The 26,645-nt window shown below is 34.4% G+C and overlaps 1 protein-coding gene across 8 annotated transcripts in view; it reads left to right on the plus strand.

The window, feature by feature from the left end:
* DGKB (diacylglycerol kinase beta) overlaps positions 1 to 26,645 on the plus strand; it is a 695,680-nt gene that overhangs the window by 192,019 nt on the left and 477,016 nt on the right. For all 8 annotated transcript variants that reach the window (XM_077856714.1, XM_077856707.1, XM_077856709.1 and 5 more), the window contains 5 exons: positions 2,313 to 2,387; positions 5,638 to 5,757; positions 14,448 to 14,565; positions 16,719 to 16,807; positions 16,890 to 17,006. In XM_077856714.1, coding sequence (XP_077712840.1) covers positions 2,313 to 2,387; positions 5,638 to 5,757; positions 14,448 to 14,565; positions 16,719 to 16,807; positions 16,890 to 17,006 — 519 coding nt within the window. The remainder of the gene's footprint in view (positions 1 to 2,312; positions 2,388 to 5,637; positions 5,758 to 14,447; positions 14,566 to 16,718; positions 16,808 to 16,889; positions 17,007 to 26,645) is intronic.

The following is a 26,645-nucleotide window of genomic DNA, read 5'->3' on the forward strand; positions in this document are numbered from 1 at the left end:
GTGCAGATTACTTCTGATAATGAGTGCGTTTCCCTTCCCATCGAATATACCTCCCTCGTCAGAAGCCAAACAGAATTCTATAAGCAAAGCGATGAAGTCAGATACATATTTATGTAACACTGAGTAGGATAATGGCACATTAGCTTCTCCAGAGAGAGAGAAAAATATATAATTCCAACTTTAGGAAATGGCCACCAATCTAAATTGATACTGTGATTGTGGAATTCCTTATGTTTAAGTCTCTTCAATTTTTCAAATGCTATCATTTTTAAGTGCCTTGTAGTGTCCGGTTATCCATTTAGGAATATTAGGCTACATGATATTGCTCATTTTCTGGTGGCATTTCACAGCTAAGAGTTTAGACTTTCTATATATTTCCATATGCTTATTGTAGCACTTCTGACTATACTGATGCAAATTATATTTAAATGCAAATTTGTTTTATTTAATGTTTCTTTTTAATTAAATTAAAAGGATGTTTCTTTATTAGGCTTTTAGCCATGGGTTGACAACTGATTGGAAAATTCAGTCAAATGCTTTTTTGGTCTCTGGCCATTTTTTGTTATTATTGTTAACATATAGTATATTGCAATATTAAAAACTATGCCCCTAATATTAAACAATAAGTTGGGCATAAATAAATTTATTTAGGATCAAACTAATCTGTTATGTAATTAAAAGCCTGAATTTCATTTCTATGTTTTTTTTCCAGACAACTTACCACTCCAGTATATTTCCTTCACTATCAGGTTGAAATTGCACATTCTGATGTCATTTATCTTGGAAATTTAAAGGTGTAACCCTTTACATATTGGAGGCAAAACAAAGGAAAATTGGCATTTTGAAAAATGACCACTATGTGTAATAATACTAGTTAATATTTATTGATCCCTTGCAGTATACCAAACAGTATAAGTGTATTTCATATTATAGTTTTTTTACTCTGTAGCAACTCTACGGACTAGGTAAGATTGGAATAGTCATTTTACTGATGAGAAAGCGGAGTCTTAGGTTAAATGACTTATTTAATGTCACATTCTTACATAATAGTCGACTAAAAGAGTTTCCATTCATAAAAACATGTCCAGGGACTTTCACTACTCCAAACCACCAAGGCATAAACAGGCAAGAAAAAGAGTAACACACACACACAATTCTAACCTACGATTCCAGGTATTTTAGTTTAAAAATTTTCTTAACTGTTATAAGTAAACATATTTATATTCATATTTTTTTCTGGGGCAATCTGTTTATGTAAGCACTATTCCCATGATTACATTTTTTTCACCCGTTTCTCAGATGGATCCATTGTCCCTCAGAAGAAAACCTCTTTTTACGATATTTCCTTCCTCACTCTATGAATATTAACTATATGTATTAATTTAGAGGTTTGAGTAGAATAGTTTTTTATTAATATGCTCTCAAACCTTATTCTTTTATACTTTTTGTATTTTAAATTATTATACTGTAAGACACCACTTTTAATTATGTCAGGGATTATATTTTAAATTACTATCTTGTACAAAAGTATGTTTAATCTTTTCTGGAGATAGGGGAAAACTAAAGTATTAAATAAATAGGTATGAGCAAATGTTTTAATTTATTTAGTCAAGGCATATGTATTAACTAATCGTTCTTCAAAGAGTTGACACTTGAGCACACTAATATGAAAATTCCAACTAAAATTCTATTTCCTCATAAAATAAACTCTACATGTACTTACCCTCCAAACCTTGACCCTGAACACGCCTCTAGCAGAGCAAATTATACCAATTAATGGCTAGAACAGTCAATATACGTTTTCACTGTGTCAGAATAAAAATAAACCTCTCAGTTACCCTCAAACACTTCCTTCCATCCTTCCACACCTGTTTCCAAACCAAAGGGTCAGGACACTCAGTGACTTAAACATCACATCTTGTGAAAATATGCCTGCTTCTACTTTCATCAGATGTTTATTTCCAAAGACAGATTTTCTTCTTTAAAGAAATCTTCTACTGAAAGAAAATCTTTTTTTTTGTGTAGTTGCGCCCTCTCCTGGTGAAAATTTCTAGACAAAATACAAAATAAATTTATATTCAAGTGCTTCTTTCATGTAGAGTTAATCAGACTGTTAAAAGGATATATTATATATATGAATTAATTTATATATATAAATTCTATATAATATATTAATAAATCTTGTAACTTTTAGTTTTTTAGCTACATGTTAAAACAATTCTTACAAGTCAAAGTTTGAAAGACTTACAAAGACCCTGTATCCATTCTCTCTTTCTCTCACCCTCCCTCTTCTCTCTCTTTCTCCTCTCCAGGAGCTAGAAAATATCATCAGTCAGATGATGCATGTGGCAGAGTACCTGGAGTGGGATGTCACTGAACTTAATCCAGTAGGTATATGGATATTTTAACTGTTGGCTATATTCTAGAAGGCCCTTTCATATTTTCTTTTATGACCCTAAGTGACTATTTACATTCAATAGCGAAAGTGTCTTCTGAACAAGAAAAGATATATGTGGTGTTCTTAGCAGTAACTTTGGCTTTTCTTTTTCATGGAAATTTATTTGAATGGTGGTCTCACATATCTTTAGGTAACAAAAGCTGCTGATGGATACTGCCAAGGTTATGCCATGCAATAAACTAGTTAGAATTAATATATGTTATTCATGATCTTCTATGATTTTCCTTTTATGGAAATAGCTAAAGATTCATTCTATAGGAAGATGAAGTCAATTAAGAAGATGATGACAGTTTAGTGGGTACAGTACACTGTGTTGGTTCCTATATTTGTGTTATTCAGTGCTTGCAACTCTCTGAGACATAGACTACTGTTTTGTTTATTTTACAGATAGAGAAATTGGGCCTCCAGAATGTTAAAGTAACTTCCCGATAGCTCTTCAGCTAAAGATAGAGCTAGAAAATTGTAATAATTTGTTTGAAGAAATAGTATCCAAGAGGCTTATAAAAACATAAAAAAAACTTCTTATTTTTAATAGATTTATTCCAGAGGTACAACATTATTCAAATGTATATTAAAAGATGCTTGGTTAGGAGAAACTTTGACTTTAGTTACAAGTAATATTTTGGGGAGAGTTGGTAAGTACATTATTGACTACTTTATTCTTGAAACCAACCAAGTTGAGTAAATTGTAAATGAATTAAGCAAATAGAAATTACTTATATTTACATTTTATATGAATTTTAAAAGCCTTATAACAGCATGACAGTGGCATGACTGTATGATAAGAGAACTGTGATAGCATTTCCTTTGCTTTGGAAACTAGTGCCAATAAAGTACAACAAACATATGCAATATTGTGCCGAAGGGAGGAACACCATTCTTACGGGATTGGGGTTTTCCAAGTTTTAATTCAACTGGTTTTGCTTTTGAGGGGATGTGGAAATAGATATCCTGTGTGCATAATGCAGATATTGCTCACAGAGTTGTTGTTTATCTGTGAAATAATAAAGTAGTGGTAACATGTATTTCATTCTAAGAATACCGCTTGAATCATCTTAATACTATTTTCACTGAAATCAAGGGGCTTCTTTTAAGTTCTGTTATCCTTTAAGGTTATGTTCATCCAAAACAGCTTTTTCCACCTACTCACCCTAATACCTGTGAATATTGTCCAACTTAGGCAAGTCTCTTGTCTTCCTGGAGTGATGGAGGAAGTAAGATGTTTTTCTATCACTTTTCAAAACAGAAGGGGGCACCAGCGCTTCCCCACGAAAAATACCAGGGGACTCTCGCTTGAGAAAATAGGGGATTTGGATGATTTGAAGAAGGGAACAGTTGTTGGCTAGGCAGTCGAATTATGACAAGTACTTACGGGAAAATACAAATCATAAATTACATAGCATTATTTGTCACTTGTGGCACACACTGATAAATCTGCCACTTCTATGAGTAGTATAAATTGTAGAAAGTGAAGATAAAAAGACTTACCTTGGGCAGTATGTTTGCTTTCATAGCGACTGCCTCATCCTGCCTAATGGCCCATTTTAAACCAGTGTGTACCTTTGTACATGTTGTTAGAGACCTGATCAATTTGCATATGTGAATAAAGATAATTGAACATTTAAGGTCCATGGCAGTCAATAGGGAAGGTTGAGATGTCCTTGGAAGAGATGTTTAAAAAAAACAAACCCAAGCTCTTACATTAGATTTATTGGGTACCAAATGAAAGCATCAACCATCTGAAACAATGCTCTGTGTTTTCATTTTCGTTTATTCATTTCTACTAGTTCATCAGAACGTGTTCAAGGGGCAGGACATTTTAACAAGAATTTAAAAAAAAAAGATTTTATTTATTTATATGACAGAGAGCACAGCAGGGGGAGCAGCAGAGGGAGAAGGTGAAGTTGGCTCCCCACTGAGCAGGGAGCCCAATGTGGGACTCCATCCCAGAACCCTGAGATCATGACCCCAGCTGAAGGCCAGATAGTAACTAACTGAGCCATCCAGACAGCCCTTTAACAAGATCCTATACCAGTTTTCCAAATTTTAAATAATTTCTCATTTTTCATTTTGGGAATAATAAAATATTTCAGTACCACTTTGTTCCAAAAAGTCTCTTCCTTTTCAATACCTATATTTAAATTTGTATGAAGGAAAATAACCTGATTTTCAAATACTTCATGAAGAAAGACACCAATCTACTAAGTTCAGGAGTTTTTAAGCAAACAGCACTCTGTCAACATGTCAAGTATTCCATTTATTGCACCTTTCAAATTTTTGTCTTACTGTTCTTTGTATTTCTTTTTTTCCCTGAATTTATTAAAATCTCTATATTAGATAAGGGTGGTGAAATACTTTCTTTATAGGGGCTGTACCATGTTTCCATTTTGGTGCTGTTGAATGGAAGCATTTCACCTTCCCAGCAACCAAGGGTAATATGTTCACAACTCACATATAGTTTCTGCTACTATAACATTAACAACATCTATATGACACTTACCTTACATATTAGTTACTCTTTGAAGACATTTACAGTATATTAACACGTTTAACCCTCATGACAATCCCTTGGATTCGATACGGATATTACCGCTATCAAACTGAGAGACAAATGTATTACCAAGGAATACTGTGGAGAACATTTTGGGGCACTTTGTACAAGTCCTCTTTAGAAAAGAAATCTAATCAAAAATGACTTGATGGTTTAACTTCTTGGCTTTATTAAGTTCTGATAGGCAATTAAAAGCAACTTAATTTCCTCACCCCTTACCACTTAGCAAAGAATCATTTCAGCTCTTTGGCATGAAGTTAATTTGTTCAGACATTATCTGGCATATATATGAATTTAAAAAAATCTAGAAAAAGCAATTAAAGACCACTTTCACCCTTAAAGTATACCTTCTCATTTTAGCTGTACCATTCAGTGAGAAAGTATTAAAAAGTTAAGCAATTATTTCTAAAAGTTGAATAGTATAAGAAGTCAGGTTCTAGAAATCATTACGAAGCCACTATATACTCAGTTATTGGATTGACACTGTACCAGGTTACCTAGATATTTATTTGTATACCATGCTTAGCTGCCAGTTTGTTGTAACCAATTACATTAAATGCTTTATTCTCTCATATGAAATTTATTTTATTGATTCATTGCAAGTTTTTCCTCATCTTCTCTACTCTAGATCCTCCATGAAATGATGGAAGAAATTGACTATGATCATGACGGAACAGTTTCTCTGGAGGAATGGATCCAAGGAGGAATGACAACAATTCCACTTCTTGTCCTGCTAGGCTTGGAAAATGTAAGCATTTACACAAAGAGGGTGGCCTGGTGGTAAGTCAGTGGGGTTCTCTATTACACATTTTGATCATAAATTGATCTGGCCATTTTCTGTCATTAAGCATGTAGTGAGTGCCTGGACCTTTTAATAAGCATGCCACAATGCGAGTTCATAAGTCATGTAGTAATATTTGCCACAAACACATTGATTCATTTTAGGTATTACCTTTTTATTTAATACATAATTTCTCTATTTAAAGTTAGGATCTAGTTAAAAAAATTGACCTTCTCATTATTTTACTTATTGTAAGAAACTCCCTAATATTATTGTATTCTGTGCCTCTTGTGGTACTTCATCTCATTCCATAATCACCCTCCCCATGAAAAAAAATCTGTTTTATTGATAACCAGTACTTGGAGAAGCCAATTATATATTGAGGTATTTGAGAATATATATATATATACTATATATAAATGACACATAATTTTTTCTTACATATCAAGTCAGCTAGCCTTACATTCTAGCTTGTCAAGAGTTTTCTTGTATCAGTGCCTCCAGTGGTAATTAAATAGTGGTTTGGGGAAAAGAAATTAACCTAAGTTTAGAATATATATGAGTGACTTTGAAACCAAATCTTCAGACGCCTGGGTGGCTCAACAGTTGAGCGTCTGCCTTCAGTTCAGGGCGTGATCCTGGAGTTCTGGGATCGAGTCCCGCATTGGGCTTCCTGCATGGAGTCTGCTTCTCCATCTGCCTGTGTCTCTGCCACTCTCTCTGTGTCTCTCATGAATAAACAAAATAAAATAAAATAAAATAAAATAAAATAAAATAAAATAAAATAAAATAAAAAGAAACCAAATCTTGCTGCTCAGCCTTGATGTAAATTTCAGTAATTGTTAATTTCAAACTCAGTGAGTCACTACTGAATTTTTGTATTTAGCCTTAATGAACAAGAATTAACCATAACATCCATGCAGTAAAATGTATACTAAGATTCAAAGAGCATTACTGATGGAAAGCACACCTACAATATTTAGAATTTTGAGATGCAAGAATATAATGTCCACCTCTTTGCTGCTGACTCCAATACTTTTCATACTTCTTGTTACCAGAGATAGCAATTTTGCAGATTCAAGACTATACCACAATTACTTAAGAGACCAGATTTTTAAAAGCCCTCAAGAAATCTTGCAGTCTGTGTTTGTAAAACATGTGAGACTATATACAAATATGTTTGTACATATTTACATATGAGTTTGAGAATATATAAGTGGGCTTCAGGAAAGTAACATTTGTTTCTTTTTCACCTGAATCTTCAAATCCTTTTCCATCCATATTAATCTTACCCTTCATGAGGCGCGTAGGATTTTAGACATGGCCAGAGGAAGGAGGAGAAAAATTACTAGTAGATGATATACAGGATGGTTCCTTCAAGTAAATATTAAAACAAAGATAATATAGATCTTATTGTTAATAGATGTATATTTCTACATTTTGAAAATAAATGAAGCAACATTTCCTTGCATATGATGTTCTCATACTATATGTAACCTGTTATCTTTTTGTAATAATCTGTTATATATCTCTATATTATAAATATTTAATTTTTATAAATATTTAATGTTTAATTGTTTAATACACCTTCTGATAAAAGTATATGTAAGTCAGTCAGGAGAAAACATAAAGAAAATGTTAACATTTTAAGGTTCCATGTACACTCTAAACAGAAAAAGCTGTCAAATGTTCATCAAGGAGGTTCTGATAATAGTTCTCTCAAAGAGAATTTTATATTTTTAAAGCTAAAGGTGTGCTTATTCTAAATATTTGTGGGAATTTTAGTGTGAAAGAATATGCGGGAATGAGTAAGTAAACAATTTGGTAGTTGGGGTGCTAGACAGCAAAACGCAGAAGTGAAGACTCAGTCATCTGTATTTAAAATATTACAGAAAGATTTTGAAATGATGTTCATCTTTCGAAGCTATTGTTTAGATTTTTAAAATAATTAAATTAATAAATGTAGGTATTTGTAAAGTTATGAAAATAGCATGGGTAAATATATTCCACCGATCTTTACGGATTTAATTCAAACTCTTAAAGAAACAATACCTCATCAGTTTCTGGTGTAGTAGTAACTATTTCAACTGACTGAGAATTCTCTGTCATAAATTTACGTGTTTGTCATGGATTTATAGTAAATATATCTAATTTACTTTATAAATATTCTTAAATTTACAGTTTGTGTTTTTAGTGATACGAGATTGCTTTTGGGCTTAACAGGAAAAATCAATTCAGGGTTTCAAAGTAGTAACCAGTAGTTTTGAAGCTGTGTTTCCAGAGAAGGCCACTAGATGGCAGGGCGACATCGTTTAACATTTACAGATCAGCTGAACTATGAGATGGGATTTTTTTTTTCCCTTGTGAAGAATTCAGAGTTAAATCCCTTTCCTCTGCTTTTTTTTTTTTTAAGAATAAGCCAATAATCATTGCAATTGTCTTTTAATAAAATGTATAAGCCATGTAATTATGATCACAAAACAGAGCATTTATTTGTTAGAAACAGATTTTTAATTCCAAGGCATGGAAAGTGTTTTACAAAGCAAGAATGACACAATGACAACTGAGTGATGAGGGCCTTTTTTTAGTAATTGAGATTTATTTCCTTTTCTGTAGGCAGTTAATGTGTTATGTTATTACCTGTAGAGAATTTGATTCATGATGCCATTCCCCCCTCAATCCCCCCAACCCTCCCCACCCCATTTTTGCTAATCAAATTGGAAATCTAGAAGCTTTAGGTTGAATCCAGCCATTTATTGTGCAGCCTATCTTGTTATGTTGTCCTATATATTCTTGTCTTCTGTCAATTATGAGCTCAGGGAGTAGATTCTAATTGATAGTGCAAGTTAAATACCATGGTGTATTTGAAAGTGACTATGGTGTACCAGCCAAATTACACAGATAAGAACATTGTCCTGAGAGAGTAATCCTTACTTCTAAAACAAAGCAGAATGGTTGTGATTTCAGTGTAGTTTATTTTTCTCTATCAACAGAATTTTAAGAGCTATTCTATTTTAAATGTTATCTGTTTTGGCACCAAAATCGGAAATGTAGTTTATCAGAACCCGATTCTATATCAAATGCTAGAGAATAAGAGTCATTTCATTTCTCTTATAAGAAGTCTATCAAACTGGGATCCCTGGGTGACGCAGCGGTTTAGCGCCTGCCTTTGGCCCGGGGCGCGATCCTGGAGACCCGGGATCGAATCCCACGTCGGGCTCCCGGTGCATGGAGCCTGCTTCTCTCTCTGCCTCTCTCTCTCTCTCTCTCTGTGTGACTATCATAAATAAATAAAAACAAAAAAAAAAAACTTTAAAAAAAAAAAAAAAAAAGAAGTCTATCAAACTTAGCATACCCAACATGAAATGGTACACTGTCTTACATCTAAGGAATACTGAGAGTTTGGATGGCACTTGTGATTTTGATCATACCTGAGGCATAGTCATTTATACGGGAGACTTATTCTTCCTTTCATGTCACTGAAAAATTAAATTCAATTTTGAATGAAAATATTTCATTTTAAAGTAATTATATCTAGCACTAAACTCTGCTTTAGTAATTAGTAGTCTCTATAAAGGAACAGAGAGTGAGTAAGTTAGGCTTTGTGAACCGTAAGGTCTTTATTGCAACTGCTCAATTCCACTGTTATGGTGGCACAAAAGGAATCACAGACACTAAATAAAGGAAAGAACAAGGCTGTGGTCCAATAAAACTTTATTTACAAAAGTAGGTTGCCCACTTTGACCCAAGGGCCATAGTTTTCTGACTTCTAATTTATTCTGTCACTAATCCTATTACAAACAGAAAGAGTTTCAATTTATTTTTAGTCATTTAGGAGAAAGGAATCTAGTACCCTTTATTTCACTCACTTAGACAACCCCAGCAAGACATGTAGATGAATGAAGAGATAGTATGGTAGCAGTGAACTTCATCAAGTCGGTATCTTTACCTTGGCTCTGTTATAAACTAAGTAGGTCATTTTGTGCTAGCCAGTCATCCTCTCTGGACACACAGGAAGAAGCTAGGCGAGAATATCCTTTTCCTTTTCTAATATTGGTTTAGCCATTCCTTTTCTTAGATGAACTAGATAATTAATAATGTCCCAATTCCTAGTATTTGTAATCTTGGATCATTATTAGATTTTTCCAGGAAAATTCCTGAATTCATATTATCATAAAAACAGAAATACACATTTTAGTAGGAGCTTGGCTTAATATAAGAATACCTTAGCTTCTTAATCTTAGATTGTAGTCCCCACATCTGGCATGTATGGTTTTTGAATGGATATATGTTTTGATTTCTCTATATGTGCTCTCAGATTCCTAGACTTTAAACACTATATGTAATTTAAACTTTGCTGTTGATCAAAATGTTTCAGGACATATTTTTTTTTCACCTGACTCAGCAAAGTAAAAGTAATCTTTTGGTATGCCTCCTGATTTCTGATGGAATCTATTTCCTGATGAAATTTCTGAGTATAATGGAGAGCTGAAGATGATGCATTCTTAATAGACTAAGCTATATTTGGAAGACTAATGTTTCACACTCTATTTTTTAAAACTTAATTTTGTTGAGATGTTGTTTTGCTGTTTATATATTGCTCAATCTAGAAAGAAATTAGGAAGCTGGATAAATGCAACAATTCTTGAGATTCCAGGTTGGGTCATTCCAGGAAAATGACTATGTGATGTGCCATGCTGTTGAGTTTGCATTTGAACCCAAGAATGGCAGGGCCTGAGCCTAACTTCAGAAAGTCTGGAGATATGCCATTGATTACAACTGCACTCAGAATTTTAAAATGTCTCTGTGTATTCTCTTTGCCTAGACCTGATGTGGCTCATCTTTCTGTCTAAAAGAGCAGTTTCTTTCACATTGTTGTAATTTTTTAGAGACCTTGAGCAGAAAAGTAAGGTGATTTAATGGTCCTTATTATTTAATGTGTTGGAATTAATTTGAAACATTAGCCCTTAAATGTGTTTTAAGTGAAGTCAGTTGAAACAGGGATGTGGCCAAGTATGGACATTAAGAGCATTTTGGCCATGACATTAGTGAAATTTTTCCTTGAGGTCTTTTGAAAAAATGACATTATTTATAATAGCTCTAGTTCACTTGAACATGATCTGTGATCTTGGATGCATTTAGGGAAAAACTAAAACTTTAGAAATTTCTAGGATAACGAAGTAGGTTCCAAAAAGTTCCAAAAGGCATTCTTGCCTTCGAAACCTCCTTTTGACTTCTAGGGGAATAAAAGGGAGGAAGAACCTGGAGCTTCTTCTCCGCGCGAACTTGCCTACGTTTCATAAAGTACTTCCCTGTCGTAATTGGTTCGCAGAACTGAACTGCTTTAAATTTGAAACATAGTGTTTTACTAATACCAGGAATAAATTTCTACTAAGAGTGATGTCTAGTAATAATGATAAAGTGAGAACAAAATTTTTAAGAAACAAAGTATAGTAAACCTGCAAACACTCTTCTCAAACCTTGGCCGAAATGTTGGGATGTTACACAACTCAACCCAATGATGGTAATCATATTTGCTGTTTATATAACACCAGTCTTCTGAGGAGCTAAATTGACTTCACAGGTATTGTATAATGAAACCTCACACCATGGCCTGGGAGGGGAAAGTGGGTGCTTTCATTTTATTAGAGAGGAAAATAAGAAGAGAGGTGAAATGTCTTATCCACATTTTCATAGTAGGCCAAGAATCAAACCTTCTGGATTTCTTCATCATTTCTTGTTTAAAAAAATGAATTCCTTTTGATGGCAATAAATATTTATTTGCAGTAGAAGTACTAATAGGAATACGCTTTACTGGCTGATAGAATATAGTAAGGGACAGATTCTCCCCACCCCCCACTAAGTTTACCATCTAAATAAGACAAACAAGACAAGACATGAAAATACAGAGAGCTGGGGTATAATTTGCACTGCTGAGAAATAGTTGGCTCCTGGTTTCAATTTCTTCTCTCGAAGTCACATACATATTTCATCCTTTGCATATTTTGGCAATGTATCCGGTTAAGAGCTATAAAGCTATTTAATTTGTTTTTTGGTAAAGTATTTTATGTCTGGGTAATGGATTTGTACTTCAGTTGCAGCCTGTAACATGGCTAAGTGTTCTGATTGACAGAACACCCACGTTCCGACTTGTTTATTTTTTGATAAGGAAAATGCCAGCTAACTTAGTCCATATGTGCTCTTCAACAGGATGAGGCTTATTCACATGTAATGGACACTCATTTAAAAATAAAATGACAAGGATTATAAGAACAGTAATACATATGAAAATTAGATTTTTTCCCTTCCCTCTTTTCACTTAGGAATGTTAGTTTAAGCTGATTTTATCTACCTGTATCTATATATTATATCTATCTCCCTATCTGTATATTAAATTGACAACCCCATTACTTAAACTTTTCACTCAGGATGTTTTATTTTTAGCCGAAGGAATAGAAATTTTAAAATATTGGCAGTTTGAAAAATAGAGCAATGCTAAACAAATATGTAAAACGGTCCATTCACATAATAATGATATTAGAAATCTTGTGATTCAAACAAACCAGAAATGGATTCAGAAATTACTATAAAACCTATTTCTTAAGTTGTGGAAGAAAATTGAAACACCACTGTCTTCTGATGTCCTCTCCATGACACTCTCTACATAACTGCTTTTGTTGAGAGCTTGTTAGTCTTTCATCCAAAAAAAAAAAAAAAAAAAAAATCTGAGCATTGTCAAGAACTGTGAAGAGTCTGAGAGTCACCCTACTTGTAAGATAACAAGCTTGCTTGCTAACATTTCATGAGTAATGGCAGAGGACAGGAGACACCTAGGACAGAAGCAAAGGACTTCTTTATTTATAGCAAAGTAAGATGTAGGAGCTGCATGTCTGAGCCGGTTCTCCTGGTATATAGAGTCTCACAAGGATGATCAGGAGTATTGCCCAAAGAATCACTGTGCACAGCATCAGAGCTTGAAACCCTTGGCTTTGAGAAATTAACTCTCTTATAATGTGCAGTAAAGAAACCTGCTTAACTTTTTCCTAGAAAGGAGAGTTTATTTTTATTATGCCAGACAGTAAGTAAACCTGTCCTCTCCTCTGGAGGGAGGTACATCTCTATTGCTCAAGGCTGTTTGTTTTTCAAATATCTTTGAAAAGATAGCCTGGAAAAAATGACAGTTCTTGTGCTTACAAAATGTGCAGAAATTCAAGACACCCATGGAGAATTATGTCCCAGGAAGCATTTTCATTAATGTTTCATATTATGATGCAAATTTGACATTTCTAGTTCTAATGTAAGAATTAGTTACTATGGATTTAATCAAGTACTTCAGATTTGGTGTTTTATCTCTTGACTAGAAATAGGAAAAGCTGGCCAGGATGCATTATTATTAATATTTTAGTATGAAGGGAAATTAAATTATCTGGACATGTTTATGCTGTCCCTCTACTACAGAAATTGTATTAGTGTCTCAGCACACAGTAGGTGATCAAACAGTTTTATTAGGTGAATGTATTCTGAAAAATATGACAACTAGGCTAACTTGAAAAATCACGCCCTATAATGGTTTCTATAGAGTAAGTGATGTCTCAATTAATCTGAGTTTGATACAGCTTGGTGATGGTATACAAGGGCTACATGTTAATGCAGAAAATGATATATAATAACTTCATTTAGTATCTTGACCTTCTTGCAAGGAATTCAAGAGACTCATGAGCATCATATTATTTCATTTTACTTCAATCTGAACAATATAGATGTAATTAAATACCTATTAGAAAAGTAGCTATTATGATATTATATAGTTTTACTTAGAAAAATAAATCATAATTATAGTTGCTATGCTAAAACGTGAATTAATTTAAACCTAAGGTTTTATTGCAGCAAATAACCATAGTAATTGTTATAAGTAAATACAGTGATACAGTTCTAATATTTTAGCACCTTTCTATGAGATTAAAATCACATTTTACAAAAGAGGAACAAGTAACATGATAATATAATTAGATCCCTAAAAAGTTTATCTTTTAAAACTTGCAATTTGTGACCTACAAAAATATACCATTGTAAATTATAAGCTGTAAGTAATCCCCAACTGATGTCTTAAAATATCGCCAATAACTTACTTTTAAGTATTGTTCTTTCCCATGCCATTCGGTCCCATTTCTCTGCCTCCTTTAAGACCCCACCATCATGAAATTTGCACATTCCTACTACTAAGCAAGGGTTAATATCCTTTCCAACTTTTTATTTGTCGGGCTTTTCCACTGAAGAGTGTTTTCTCTCTCTTTATTCATTTATTTGCTTCTGGAATTGTGCTAAGGATAAAATATTCAAAGGGGAGGCAGACATGCCCCCATTCTTAGGGAGTGCTCAGTTTGGCAGGTCATGATGATGGTTTGGGACATGCTGTTGGACTGTTGACATTAGACAAGAATGCATGCGTTGCTATAGTATCCGAGATTTGTTAGCAGGATCTCATTCCACTAGAGCACATGTGTTTTTCTAGACTCTTTGGCGATCTTGGAGAAAGTCAGGGATGAAATAACAGATTGTCTTCAAATGCCTCAGTCCAGCTCTGAGTTTTATTGGCACTTGCATATTCCACTGTTTATTTCATTAAGTGAAATCTGTTTCTCTTACGTCCTGTGCAGAACGTGAAAGATGATGGACAGCATGTGTGGCGACTCAAGCACTTTAACAAACCTGCCTACTGCAATCTTTGCCTGAACATGCTGATCGGCGTGGGGAAGCAGGGCCTCTGCTGTTCCTGTGAGTACACTCGCTTTGTCTGGATGTCATCACCTCCAGTGGGAAAAGGTTGATTTCATGGAATAGTCCTATTTGTAGATGGAGACCTAAGAAATCATTCTGACCCTTCCTGTACCTAGAATTTATGTTTCCCTGCAGTATGTTCCTAAATGTTTAGGTCACTCTAGCTTTAACTTTCTTCAGTTTTAGGAAACCCTCCCCTTGGAACAAAGCTAGGGACATTTTCCAATTCATTAGCCATTTTCTTTCTATTATAGTGTCCATTGTCATATGAGCCTCATTTTTTTCTGGAATTATTATGAAAATTGCCACCAGTTTCTTATATTTATATCTTACTCATATTTCTTCTTTCCTCTTCAAGTACTTTATTCACATTGTCTTTCTATAATGAGCCAATTCTTCTAGGTCTTTTAAGAAACCATTGAATTAAGGATTATTAATTTGCATTCAGATTAAGAATACAAACTAATCTTACACCTCAGCTACATGATTTTTAATGCTATCATGAGGAAAGCCTTCTTATAAGATTAGTGGATATTGGAACCCAAAAGATTGCTCATGAGTTGTGACCATTATTTTGACTTAAGTACACTTATCTTTGCAATTTTCTTTGTATTCTGTTGAGTGAATACTGCCCCCTAGAAATTTCTGCTAGGTTATGTAACAACTAATTTATAGAAATCACTAAAGTATTTTTAAATAAACAAGATTTATGCCTGAGAAATCTTACATTCTCTAATGCCCTTGTTAAAGCAGAGGGGATATTGTGACCTCCTCACTAAAGTAGGACATTCTTTTCGCCCAGCAATTTGTCCTCTCATCACCTTTTCTGCTATGTGTGGAGTTACTGAAACTATCATTTATTAGACACATCCCATTTTTGTGCATTTGTATTAAATCGAATTTCTTACATGGCTTCCATATAGTATATAGTTTTTTGATATTATTTTTAGGTAGCAGCTTCTTTGGAAGTATATCTGAAATTTCAATTCCTTTCAGATGTATTATTTGACATTAAAACCATGTTTTAGTGATATTAATTAACCATGGTTAGGTGACATTAATAAAGTTATATGAAATCACAATATGTCAATTCAGAGAGCAGTTTCTGGTGGCCACATTTGAAAGGCTAGTTATGCTAGAACATTCTTTACATATAAAAGAAGTAACTTGTTTTTAAAGTTTTGTTGTTTTTAAGATAAAGGATTTTTTCATGGTAGATTCTATTGATAGGAGCATATGAAACAAAATGATAACTCAAATAATGTGAATGATGTCATATAGAGTGTGAGAATTTTGCTCACAAATTTTAACTGACAAGTGTGACAAATGCAATACTCGATATTATCACCAATATGGAAAAGAAGAAAAAGTATGATTTCTTTCTCAGTGTCACTAAAGGAAATTATAAATGTGGATATTTTGGAACAGTTTTACAATATGAATAGTATGTGGATTTAGTATTTTTCATTCTATTTCTATAGTGTGGTTTGTTTTTGTTTTATTGAGAAGGCTACATGATCATTTTTTCTTTAGTTTTTGATTTATGTATATTTATACATTTAGAAGTCTTTCAGAAAAGGCTGTTCCTTTTGGACAAACAGTACCATGATGGCAAAATGGGGGATAAACTTATACTGAAGGCCTGGCATGCATGATGAAATCTACTCTCTGGAAATGGACTAATCAGCCATTTAAGGTTTAGATAAATCAATAGAGAAAATAGCATAAACTCGTGGGCTTTTATTTCCATGCCCTCCAGCTGCTCTCATGCCTATACTTTGTAAAATATAGATTTCTTCCTTCTAGCAAATGATACCAAGCCATTTGGCAGTCATCAATTTGTCTTTAATATTTCTGTCATCTGGGAATTATTGTGAAAAATTTGAGCGAGGCCTGATTTAATTAAGCATTTCCTGCTATGCCATGATAGAAGAGTCTTGGTTTTTCACATGCATAATATTTCCTGTACTAATTGGCCTTTTGTATTCCATGGTAAAAACAGTCAACTTAGACTTTTTCTTGATGTAGCTGATTGGATTGATTAGGGACCAGTGGATATGAAATGAGGTTCTGTTAATGTCATTCTTTCCCTATAAAATTGCAATCAGGCCCAGGATTAGCTCTGAATGTGTGTACATGTTTCTTTTCAGTTTGCAAGTACACAGTCCATGAGCGCTGTGTGGCTAGAGCGCCTCCTTCTTGCATCAAGACTTATGTGAAGTCCAAGAAGAACACTGATGTAAGTGTGTGGTTCTGCTTGCTTTCTTAGGGTGGTGTTTATGGATGCTTCTTCTTATCACAATGCTCTTATTTTATTTTAGGTCATGCATCATTACTGGGTTGAAGGTAACTGCCCAACCAAATGTGATAAGTGCCACAAAACGGTTAAATGTTACCAGGGCCTGACAGGACTGCATTGTGTTTGGTGTCAGATCACAGTGAGTAACATCGGAAAACAAATCTCTAGCATTCACGCACAATGGAGACTGTGTATCCCATACTCTACAAGAGTTTTACCCTGGATGATCATCCTGAATTTTAGACTACATCAGCATAAAACCATGTATCTCTCAAAGGGATAAGAGCTAGAGTCAGATCTGTCTTCACAGAATCCAGACTTTTAGAGCTAGTGACAGCCTTAGAGATTATACCATCATGCAAATTCCACTTAGGTTCCACGGAGCTCTAGGAGTTATCAGGAAGGTGATGAGAAGCCATGGCTAGGGGTGGGTGACATGCATGGGACACATTCTGAGTAGAATTCAACTCTCCCTCTATCCCTAATGCTATTTTGGAAGAAATTTCTATTTTATATGTTGTAAATTTATTTTAATCACAAAATTATTTGGATGAATAATGTGATCCAAAGACTTAATTATATAGTGAAGACACTATGACCAAGAGAAACAGAGCAAATTATTATTGACCACATGATTAGGTGGACATGCAAGTGGGTCCATATTTTAGTTCTTGATGCTTCTAAGGACTTATTTTGCCCTTCTTCATGACATGTTGTTGCTTTGCTTGTTCACTTATGTCATAAGTTGAGGGGTAAGGTTTTACATATGGTATTTACATATAGTGTTTATAGATGTAAACTGTAGTCTTTATAGTGATGTTGACAATTGAGAAAGAAGAGATGAATAGGTCTTTTCTGGGAAATTTTAGCACTTTGCTTAGTTTGCAAAATTATCAATGCCTGGTTCAAATAACTTCTGGAATAAATGCAGTTGTTAGATGGTAATGCTAGTTATTTGTGTTTAACTTCTGGAAGTTAATTAGTTAATTACAATGCCATTTTTACAATATAGTACAAAAATATTTAGGGGATTGTTTCCCCTTACACACACACACACACACACACACACACACATTAATTTTGTTTTATTTTTCCAGCTAGTGTGTCAGCACTCTTGTTATAGGAGAAATTGTTCTTGCTTTTGTGGAATCAAAACAGTAGGGAGCAGTGTTTCAGTTAAGTAAGTTTTTCTGTAGTGCCCCTCAACCCCATTCCGCATAAACCATTTACAATTTTACTTAAACACACATATACATACACACAGAATAATGAGAAAAACAAACTATGACTTGCATTTCAAAAATACGATTACATATTTTTTTAAATGAACACATTTTATTCAATCATTTTCAGCTACTTCTTGGTTAAATTACATTTACATTTGAAATTTCCTCAATTATGAAAAACAGTTTTATTTTTTGAAGTGTTTGGTTGTTATAATAAAATGTCTAACAATGATTTAAATTACACATATGGATTACTTAAACATGTTGAGTCCTCAGTTTTAGGAAGACCACAACTATTTAATTTTTTAGAAACTTTGTGCACATTATATTAGTCTGTTTTTTTTTGCTAAACATCTATAAAAATATGTATTTTTGCTAAACATCTATAAAGAATCCTTGAAGTTACCATTGCTAGGAATCTGTTATTGATATTTAAGGAATCTTGAAATTATTTTCTTGTTTTATATTCCATCTTGTTTTCCTAGTTTTCTTTCTTACATTTTAATGATCCTCTTATGTGTGATACCATAAACATCTAAAAAAAAATAATTTTTTGTTTCAGATCTTGTAAAAGCCTGTTTCCCTTATTTTTCATATAGTGCATCTTTAATTAGTTCTGTCTTTACTTTAGCATAATCTGAATTTGAAGACTATCAGAATTTATTTCTTCTTTGTTATTTCAAATTATTTTCCGGTTCTTCAAAAATTTCAAATGTAATGTCTTAGCTTTATTATTTTTCTTTTCTTTTTTTATTTCTCAAAAAATAAATGTGTTTTAAATGTGTACTTGTTTTTTAAAAAGATTTTATATATTTATTCCTGAGAGACATACAGAGAAAGGCAGAGACATAGGCAGAGGCTTCTTCTCCCTGTGAGAAGCCTGACACAGGACTTGATCCCAAGACCTGGGATCACCCCTTGAATCAAACACAGATGCTCAACTACTGAGCCACCCAGGTGTCCCAAATGTGTATTCATTTTGAATACTCTTAATATGCATTGCTACCTCTCCTAATACAAAAGCTTTTGAGCTTTTAGAATTTTCTTTTTTTAAATATTTTATTTATGAGAGAAAGAGAGCATGAGCACAAGCAGGCAGAGTGGCAGGCAGAGCGGGAAGCAAGCATAGAGAGTAGAAGGCTCCCCACAAAGTATAGAGCCTAACGTGGGGCTCAATCCTAGGACCTAGGGATCATGACCTGAGCTGAAGGCGATGCTTAACTGACTGAGCCACCCCTAGAATTTTATTTGACTGATCTCTTCCTTTTTTAAATCTCCACGAAGTGTGTTTTTTGCCTTTTCCATTCTATGGAAATGACTATACTTGAAGTTATCATTGCTAAGAATGTTATTGATATTTAAGGAATCTTGAAATTCTTTTTTTGTTTTATATTCCATCTTGTTTTCCTAGTTTTCTTTCTTATATTTTAATGATCCTCTTATGTGTGATACCATAAATCTGCATTGCTACCTTGACCACTTAGCAGTTGTACATTTACATTTGATCTTAATCTTAGCCTCAACCTTGAAAGAAATTGGGCCTTCCTGGGGCGCCAGGTGGCTCAGTTGTTTAAGCATCAGACTCTTGGTTTTGGTTCAGATCATGAATCTCACTCAGCACGAAGTCTCCCTGTCCTTCTCCTTCTGCTCCACCACCAATTTCAAAAGAAATTGGGCCTTTCTTTGGTAGGAAACAGGGTGTTACCTCTGAATAAACTGTACTTTAAAAAATTTCAATATTTCACACCCAAATCAATTCAGATAACATGACCCTCACATTCTTAAGTAAAGTTCAATATATACATGAAGATGATTTTATTTGTTACTATGGCAGAGCACAATATAAACTATAAATGTCTTTAAATCTTTTAGTTCTGCTTAGGAAACAAAGGAGCACTGAGGGGTTTAAGGAAGAGTTAAAAAAAAAAAAAAAGGATACCCTCTTACTAAGCTCTGCAAAGTTCAGAGCTTTCTGGTGAGCTTCAGTCTTATTTTTCGCAAACCATGATCTCTAGAAGTCCTATGGGTTTTTGGTTCATGAAACAAGACTTGCATAATTTTTTTAAAGAAGTTCTTGTATATCCAGAAAAATATGTAGTTCTCTCAAAAATAAATTCATCCTCTATGCACTTTTGGTTTATTAACTGTAGCTATTTTAAGAACACATTTATTAATTTAATGATTTTGTACCTAGGTTAGATGGAATACATTTACCTCAGAATATTTATCGATTTAGTATAATATATAGTTTCTTCTTAAACCATTATATGAATACTTTAGTATAAACTGATCTGTTCTCCATCCCAGTACTTACCTACTACTACTGATTGCCTAAACAGACTGAATCTACTTTCTTATGTCTTCATACTTCGCAGAAGGTTCTATTAATATAGCAAGTATCTAGCAGAAGTTGTGAAAGAGATGGGCTGTGGCACCAGCAATGCTGAGATTTAGGAAGACTTATATGAATGGAATGTGTGGGGAATAGATTGCAGAGGGAAACGAAGAGAATGAAACGTGGCTTCATTTCATAGGTTTTTTTCCAATGTCACTGCTTTCTTTTATGTATTACTTTTGGAAATGGGTTAAGTCTTATAAGTCGGCCTGACCAGATTCTTAATATGTTCACTGTCCAACAACTAAGAATAGTGGTTGTGTAATCTTGGGCCAAGTATATAAGAAGTTTTGGGCAGTTTCCTAAATTTTTTTTTTAAGATTTTCTTTATTTATTCATGAGAGACACACAGAGAGAGAGGCAGAGACTGAGGCAGAGGGAGAAGCAGGCCCCATGAAGGGAGCCCAATACGGGACTTGATCTCGGGACTCCAGAATCATGACCTGACCCGAAGTTAGACGCTCAACCTCTGAGCCACCCAGGCGTCCCAGTTTCCTAATTTGTAAAATGGAGCTAACCACACCTATCTTTTAAGATTGTTATAAGAATTAAATGAGTAAAAAAGAAAAATCTATGTAGGTGGTTTAGGGCAAAACCTTACACATAATAAGTGTTCAGTAATTGACAATTATTATCATAGTGAAAACAAGGTAAAATATCATAGGGGCACAAAAATCCAAACCCTGGCTCACAGAGGAACTCCATGAATATTATTCATGCCCTTTCTCTTTCACCTCTGGAAGGATCTAGTTGCCCAGTTTAAGTCAGAATAGAATAGCATCTGTACATTCTAAAATCATCCAGAACCATGTGGTCTTGAATCTCACTAAATCCTAGACTAAGCTGATTTATTTATATTCACAAAAAGAAAGTATTCCAGCTCTCTCTTTTCTATCAGACATGGTATCATCATGCTTGCAGTCATTGGAAATAAAGTTAGAAGTCAATTTCTTTTATTCTTGTCTTTCACCTTTCTCTCATATATTCAACCTATCACTGAGCCTTGACATTTTCTCCTTAAAATATCTCTCTTGGATTTGAGTTTTTGTATCCATCATTCACAGCCCAAGTGCAAACTCTTAGCACCTCTTAACTAGATTAGAGTCAGAATCTCTTGGCTTATCTCCCTAACAGAAGGTACTTTTCCTATAATGCAGGCTGCAAACCACCTCCAGAATCATCTTCTGAAAATATGAGTTTGTTATCATATGCCACCTTCAGCACCCTATAATAGTTCTGTGATAATAAATGCAGCCCTCACTTCCTCCTACCCGACCTGGTTTTCAGTTCCTCAAATATCAGACCAAACCTAAGCACATGACGTCTATGTTATTCCTTTCTACACACAGCCTGCTGGAGCTGTGTAGAGCTGTTGGCACTCCCTTGGGAAGGCCATACTTCCCCCTTACCTGTTACTTTGCTTACTCTATACCCTTGAGTATACCCACCTTAAATTCTAACTACACCCCCAAAACCAAATTAACTTCTGTATCTGCCTTTAAATTTTCCTTGACATGAATATTTCTCTTTTTCTTTTGAATACTATCTGTACTTTTGTTCCACACCAGAAGGAAAGAGTGAATTCTCTCCAGTGGTTTCATGTCTGCATATCAAAGTTGTGCACACTTTTAGATTACAATATGATCAAGATCCTGGTCAAAAATAGCCTTTTTTTTTTTTTTTTCCTAATCACCTAAAATGCTTAAGAGAGTATAGAGGTTAGGGGAGGTCCTCAATAAGTTCACTTTAATGACTGTTATACTAGTCTTCTTAATGTTAAATATTAAATTTAGATGAATATCATAAAATCTGAGTTTTTTAAAAAATATTTTATCTATTTATTCATGAAAGACACAGAGAAAGAGGGGCAGAGATATAGGCAGAGGAAGAAGCAGACTCCCTGTGGGGAACCTAGTGTAGGACTCAATCCCAGGACCTTGGGATCATGCCCTGAGCCAAAGGCAGACGCTCAACTACTGAGCCACCCAGGTGCCCTAAATTCCATTTTTTAAAAGATATCCTGTAATACCTATATCTGCATCAAGTATACAAGTAAGTTTAGACAAATATTAAAGATAAGAACTCATTTTAACACCCCATTTTTAGTTAGCACTTGTGCTTTTTGAAATTATACTAATCTGCTATCCTGTAGATATAAAGTTAAGCTCTTAGGAAACAGCTTTATCTCCTGTTGCAAATCTAACCACTTAAAAAAATAAAAACAGAAAACTTTTAAGAAGGCTGTGAGCTATCTGCTAGCACTTATGCAACCATTTTCTTGTGTTTTATAATTCAATCAGCCAGGCTAAATATCTTCATTGGTTCTCTCTTCCTTATATTCTCTGATCCTAAAATGCCACTGTTTACATGAGCCTATTTCTGCTGAGAGTGTATTTTCTTGACATTCTATTTAAAACAAATTATAATTTGCTCCTGGTTGTAGTAAAATGTCCCTGATGAGGTAGGAATCATCAGGATAGGAGGGTGATACATTTCATTTGAAGTTGACAAAAGAAAGCCTAATATGGTTCTGAGTTATTTATGTTTGGTATCATGTAGGGCTACTAAAATACTAGGCTATGAGTAGTAGTTTTTAAAGATTTCCAATGCCTTTCCAATAGCAATTTCATGCTTTAGCAAATGCCTGCATTAAAGCAGCACCCTGAAATTGCAAAATGTTAGAAACGAAAGAATGTATAAGCCAACAGTATTCCTTTAAATCAGGCCACTTAGTTTTTCTTCAGAAGAATGACTTCTGTGTCTTTTAATCCAAATACATATGAAAATTTATTTTCTATTTTTTCCTCCTTTGACTTGTTAGATTCCAGTGCTTTCCTCTCAATATAGTACCCCAAATCTTTTTGCAACTCCACCCTGTAAATATACACACACGCACACATATTCACATACATATATACTCTCACATATTTTCTTTTTCATCCTAACTTGAGACAGCATTTTCCAATAAACATAGATCTGGCTGTAAATTAGGTGCTGTTGGAAATTGTCATAAACTCTGAAATTATCTCCAAGTGTTTAATTCACTTCCAGGAAAAGCTGGTTCATATTTTATGAATTTTCTAGATATAGGATTGATTCTCTTAATACAAAAGAGAATTTCTGTACATATAATAAAATGGCCTAAGGATTTCTCTTCCTTACTCTTAAAAAATGCAGACAGCCATGAATGAAAGTAAAAACACTTAAAAGAAGGTAACGATTTCTTATCTCCGGGACTCCATTGGCCATTTTATTGAAGAGGCAGGATTCATCAATGCTCTAGTTTATTACTATTCTTGATGAAGATTTTTGCATTTACACTTTTGCTGATTTGGGATCTGGGTTATCTTTAAGGCAATTTTCAGTCTTCAGCATCTTATTGACACTGAAAAGGACTCAGCTGCATCTTTTTCTTATACGCTTGTCTGTAAAATGCCATGGTGACAGGTTTAAGCAAATTGTTTTTATTGCGGATTATGTTCACTTTTTTCTTTTTTAAAATTGTATTGGAAAATAACGTACATGCAGAGAATATAAATATTCTATGGGTAGAGCTGAATGAATTTTGCATAAATGAACACCTCATAAAGAAGACATCTGATTAAGAAATAAAACATTACCAGTAGTCTAAGATTGTGGTGGGGGGAAAGAGGGAAGGAGCTTTTAAATTCTATCATATGGCTTGTATTTTTTGATATTCAGTTTTTTTTAATAGACTTGATTTTAGAGCAGTTTGGGGTTCACAGCAAAAACTGATCCTCACCTTTTTAAAAAAGGAATTTATTTATTTATTTATTTATGAAAGAGGTAGAACACGAGTGGGGGCGGGACAGAGGCGGAGGGAGAAAGAGAGAGAGAGAAACTCCAGCAGTCTGGGCTTTGAGCAGGGAGCCCAAGGAAGGCTCTAAGTGAGACTCGGCTTGATCCTGTGACCCTGAGGTCATGACCTGAGCAGACACTGAGAGTTGGTCACTCAACTGACTGAATCATCCAGGTGCCCCAAATGATAGTCACTTTTAATCTTGATAAATAGTACTGGGAAATTTAAGTTACTCTTTGCTTTCACGTTCTGCACTTTTTCTTCAAGTGTCTCTAGGCATTTTGCTGAATAAACTAGACCTACTATACAAATTTGACTTACAGCTTTTAGAATGGTTAGAATGATCAATAGTTCCTGGTGTCCTCAGTTTTGACACTTCGGGCTTCATACAATGTCATAGTGTTGATGGCCACCCGAATATATTTATAGCTGTCAGATTCTAGTCTTTAAAAAAGTATAAGATATCATTGTACATTATTAGTTAATATAGACTTTTGGGTAGGAGATGTTTCCTGCAGCCTGTGTCTCTGTTTTACTGAAGATCATCAGATCATCTTATTTACTGACTTTCTTACAGACGTTGCTCGTTGCCCATGGTCCTGCAGGATTCTGTCTTTCAGCTGCCTGGACAAACCTCAGGGATAGAGGCAACAAGACAGATAAACTAAAAAGGCCAATTCTAGTTTTATTTGGTACTTATACTCTGAAATCCTCAAAGCCAAATCTGAAGAGTGACCCCCGATACACATACTCTGTTCAGCTCATCAAGTGTGATTCAATTGGAGTCATTAGTTCTTTCCTTTTGGCTGGAAAACAGGTCTTTAAAAAAAAAAAAAAAAGAAAAAGAAAGAAAGAAGCTGTCATTAAGTTCATTTTATGTTGGCCATCTCTTCTTACATCTGGTAACCCTCAAATAACTACACAGAAAGGGGAGTTGTCATTTACCATATCAGTTACAAGTTGTTGGAAACATATGGAAGGAGATGTGAAAGAGGCTGAGGCCCTCAGATGGCGTATCTGTGGTCAGTGCTGGCAGTCAGAGTGCCCTGCTCCTCTGTCCTTTCCAGAGCCATATGTGAGGCTTCACGAACTTCAATCAAGAGAAAAAAATCAGTACTTTCTCAATCTGTGCACATGAGGATTTTTTTTTTTTTGAGGATTTTTATTGTAGAACTTGCCTCTAAAAATTAGAGGCTTCTTGGAATCTGTATCCTGAGTTTTAAAGAAGTTGTACAGGATCAAAAAGCAGAAATCTTTTTGTTTGTTTGTTGTTGTTGTTGTTGTTGTTGTTGTTGTTGTTGTTGTTTTTCCTGTGACACCTTGGTACAGAAGAGGTTCAAGACTTATTGTTTGGTTCATTTTCTTTATGATTGAGATATAAGTTTCCTAGGACTGCCATAACAAAATGCCACAAAAATTAGTAGCTTAAAACAATAGAAGTTTATTCTCCTTGACCTGTGGAGGCCAGAAATTTGAAATTAAGATGTCAGTAGGATCATAGTCCCTCTGAAGGCTGTCTGGGACAAAGCTTCCTTGGGTCTTCCTAGCTTCTGGTGGTTGCCAGCAAACCTTGGTGCTCCTTGGTTTGTAGTTGCATCACCAAATCTCTGTCTCTGTTGCCATGTGCCCTCTTCCCTTCATCTCTGTCCCTCTATGTCCAGATTTTTCTCTTCTTATGAGAACACCAGGCATTGGATCAGGGCTCCTCTTAATCCAGTAAAACTTCATCTGAACTTGAACACATCTTGATACAGAGATCTTATTTCCAAATAAGTTCACATACACAGGTGCCAAGAGTTAGGACTTCACCATCCTTTCTGAGGAGTACATTGTCCACTATGTCTAAATCCAATAATCCAGAGCTGTGATTTATTCTGAGGAAACTAAGTCCAATAAATCAATGATATATTTCATCACCAAATTTTCACTTGCCAAATCAGAATATCCACTTATTTAGTTCTTTTTTCACATGTGGCTTGAACTTCTTTATCTTCAATGCCTCTTGCCTTCGACAGAGATCAGCAGTGCCTGATAAGAAGATATAAACCACTGGTTTAGAAAGAGTTTACATGTCACTGAGAAGCAACTGATAACTATGGATGAATATGTAGAAGTTTCTTTCATTTCATGTAATGTAGCCTAATGTGCAGTCATCATAGCCCAAGTAGCCTTAGCTCAGGGCAAGAAGTTAGTAATGACAGCTCTTTTAGATGGAAAGACAACAGAAAAATCCCTTCCATAGAATTCTATCACCAATAATAAATCAACACTCTTTAGTTAAGTGTTTATGTTTGATTCCTAATTAAGTGCTTACTAAGGTAACCATATTAAGTGCCT

Source organism: Canis aureus, chromosome 18 (assembly GCF_053574225.1).
Source record: "Canis aureus isolate CA01 chromosome 18, VMU_Caureus_v.1.0, whole genome shotgun sequence".
Classification (NCBI taxonomy): domain Eukaryota; kingdom Metazoa; phylum Chordata; class Mammalia; order Carnivora; family Canidae; genus Canis; species Canis aureus.